This window comes from Pygoscelis adeliae, unplaced genomic scaffold, assembly GCF_000699105.1.
Source record: "Pygoscelis adeliae isolate BGI_AS28 unplaced genomic scaffold, ASM69910v1 Scaffold77, whole genome shotgun sequence".
Classification (NCBI taxonomy): Eukaryota; Metazoa; Chordata; class Aves; order Sphenisciformes; family Spheniscidae; genus Pygoscelis; species Pygoscelis adeliae.
The window spans coordinates 3,327,048-3,330,265 of record NW_008825216.1 but is presented as its reverse complement, the minus strand read 5'-3'; the positions used below and the strand labels follow the sequence as shown (position 1 = coordinate 3,330,265).

The 3,218-nt window shown below is 56.2% G+C and overlaps 1 protein-coding gene across 1 annotated transcript in view; it reads left to right on the top strand.

The window, feature by feature from the left end:
• SLC35F3 (solute carrier family 35, member F3) overlaps positions 1 to 3,218 on the top strand; it is a 56,739-nt gene that overhangs the window by 38,905 nt on the left and 14,616 nt on the right. The window contains exon 3 of the mRNA XM_009329169.1: positions 469 to 688. Within this exon, the coding sequence (XP_009327444.1) occupies positions 469 to 688 (220 nt within the window). The remainder of the gene's footprint in view (positions 1 to 468; positions 689 to 3,218) is intronic.

The window sequence follows — 3,218 nt, the reverse complement described above, 5'->3', positions numbered from 1 at the left end:
AAAAACCCCAAACCGGGCTCCCGCAAGGCTCCTTCCAAGCCCTGTACAGCAGATCACAGATGGGCACTAGCGTCCCACGGCTGCAGCAGGAGCTGGGAGCAGAGAGCTTTGCTGCCAGCCCTGGCGCCTCAGCATCCCGGTGCCCACAGGGGTGAAAGGAGGAGGATGACCCCACACTGTTTCAAGATGTCCACTGTGAAGGCGCTTATGGCAAGGGTGAAATTTCACCTCCTGGCTTCACCTCTCCCCTCACTCTTTCATTGCTGTCCCTCCCGTGTTTGTAGCCCCGGCATGTTCGTACAGCTGTTGCAACAGACGCTGAAACTTGTTTTTCTTCTCCTCTTTAAGGCGTGTGCCCCTCTTTCCCCAAAGGAAAAGAAGAGGAGCAAGAAAGAAAAGAAACCCCTATATTTGCTGCAGACTGTGACTGGCTTGTGTAATAATGCTGCCTTTCTCTCCTTGTTTTAGGGAGTGCTGCCGATTTTTTGGAGACAATGGCTTGACTTTGAAGGTGTTTTTTACCAAGGCAGCACCCTTTGGTGTTCTTTGGACACTCACAAACTACCTTTACTTACATGCAATAAAGAAAATAAACACTACGGATGTCTCCGTGTTGTTCTGCTGCAACAAAGCTTTTGTGTTCTTGCTTTCATGGATCGTTCTGAGGGACAGGTTCATGGGAGTGAGGGTAAGTGACTCCTTATCTCTGTCTCTCTTCTTCCACCTCACCCTTCTGCCTTTCCTTTTCCCCTTCCCTTCCGCCAGTCAAGTCAAGCAGCACCCCACGCAGATGGCTAGGCGGATGCAGAAATCCTTGTGGAGCAGGGACACATGCTTCCCTGCAGCCTGCCCAGGCGCCCGCGAGCTCCCAGTCTCCCCCAGCCTGCTGCCTTTGCGCATTTTCCTTCAGAAAAGAGGTAACTTGCTCCAGAGCGTGGCATGAAGAATAGCTGCTATCTCCCTGTTGCCGTGGACGTGCATCAGCCTTTGCCTGCCCCTTCCGAGTGACAATTCCCAGGCTGTGGCACCAGACCTAGTTTTTTCTAACTGCACATTCCTGCAAGCCCTGGCTGCACGCAATATGTTTCTGGTCCAACCTGTGAATTTAACGGGGCCCTCGCCTTTCTTATGCGCAACAGCAGACTTGCAGGGTGGCACAGTTACCCTTTGCACCCACGTCAGTCAGCAGCAGCTGCAGAGAGGAGAGCTGGGCTACCCTTGCCCACCCACGGCCGAAGTGTGCGTGTGTCGCTGGTGGAGGATTGGCGTAATGCCGGCACATGGGGACTTGCGTCTGGCCAGCAGCTACGGGCACGGGGCCAGGCAGCGTGGCAGGCAGCGGGGCGGCAGGCCTGCTCCCCCAGAGCTGCTCTCCTGGTGGCATCCCAAATGTTTGCTTACACCCTTAGTCCTACACCCCCCCGAACGCCTGCTCCACAGTGGCAACAGAGCCACGTGCGGGGGGGGCGGTTATCAGAAACCCCCGCAGCTCCCTGCTGACCCTGCTGCCATTTTGGTGGCCCTCAGCATGCCGTATCCTCTGGCAGCAGAGCTGGGCAGGTGGGTAACCCTCTGCCCCCAGGTCAAGGGGGTCCTGCCAGGGTCAGGAGTAACTGCAAGGAAAAGGTGCCAGTGAGTCCCTCCTGCCTCGCTGCACCAGCAGGCACTTATTAATATTAACTGCAATAATGGTAATAATACCTATTTTCCACCCACCATTTGAGGAGCTCTCTGCTCACCCACCTGGGCAATGCCTTCAGTGCTCAGAAGAGGTTATTGCCCCTCGCTGCATGGAGCAACTGAGAGTTAACTTTTCGGGAAGGGTTCCTCTCCGGCAGGAGAGCTTGGCCAGCCTTGCGGTGGTGGCAGCCAAGAGGCTTCTCAGGGAATCGTTGCAAAATGTACCTGCCAAAAACCCGGCTTGGCCAGCTGGTGTCTGCGCTTGCCCACCCACCTGCCCAGGTAGCCATACCCTGAAAACAAATTAACTGGGTTTTTTGAGTACAGAAGCAAGGGTATCCTGAAATGATCCTGGAGGCAGGGAAGTGTCACTGTTAACGTAGCTGGACGTGCTGGCCATTTTGATAAAGGTAAAAAAAAAAAAAGCATATTTTTGTGGTCTTCGGCCATCTTGTGGCACTGTCAGCTGTAGTGCTGGTGGGATGCCAGGAGAGGAGGTGTGTAGAGGGCTGACCGCTGTTCTCCTGCGTGTGCAGCTTGCCCCTTGGTATGCATGTGCCATCTCACCGCTGGATACAGCTGTGGTCTGAGGGGAAAGAAGCTGACCTGCATGTAGGGATACCCACACCGGCGCACACACACTGGAGCAGAGATGCTTCTCATGCTCTCCTGGGTGCATGGCCGTGCATGAAGAGGCGGGGTGGTTAGGGGCTCTCCAGTAGCTTCCCGGCCAGGCTAGGTTTTGTGCCATGGCAGGTGACACGTACTGGGGGGACAAATCCTGCTCTGGATCCCCCTCTTCCCAAAGGGGCAGAAGGACTGGAGGGAGCAGGGAAGCAGACCAGAGTGGTGGTCTCAGCCATGTCCAGCTGTCCTTCGTTTCTTATCAGCACTGCCTTGGGAAAGGCTGACTTGCTCAAAACGCAGCAGCAACGAAGCAGAGACCCAGAGCAGAGGCCAGGGCAATGGAGGCCATGTGATGCTCCTGCCATGCGTGCCAGCCCCTCATTGTGGCGCCTGGCACTTGGAAGGGGTGGCAGGGCTTGCTTCCTGAGAAGCCACCTCCATGCCCAAGGAGGAACATGGCCATCTCTCACCCTGGTGATGGGCCAGCAAGGGGCCGGGGCACAGGGGGAAGGGGCTTGCAGGAGGACTGGGCTATTTGCTCTTGGGCAGACGTGGCATCCTGACCGGTGACAAAATGTGAGGAGATGCTTGTCCCTAGAGACTGGCAGGGCATGGGGCAGCACAGCAGTCCTGCCGCCCAGCTTCATTTGCCACCGTGGGAGCGGTGGGAATGCTTCTATCTGCAGAGGGACATAGTGTGGAGTCTCTTGGCAAGATGCGTTTTCTTCCCCCTTATCTCCCTTTTCTGTACAGCCCATGTGAAAAACAGCAGACATGGAGGGTGGCACTGCCTGGCGTGCTGGGGGATAGCCTCAGGATGAACCCCAGAACAAAGCCTTCTTGCTGGGACTGGCAACCAGGAGGAGGGACAGCTGCTGGGGCTTCTCCGGGAGCGACTTAGGGACTGCGAG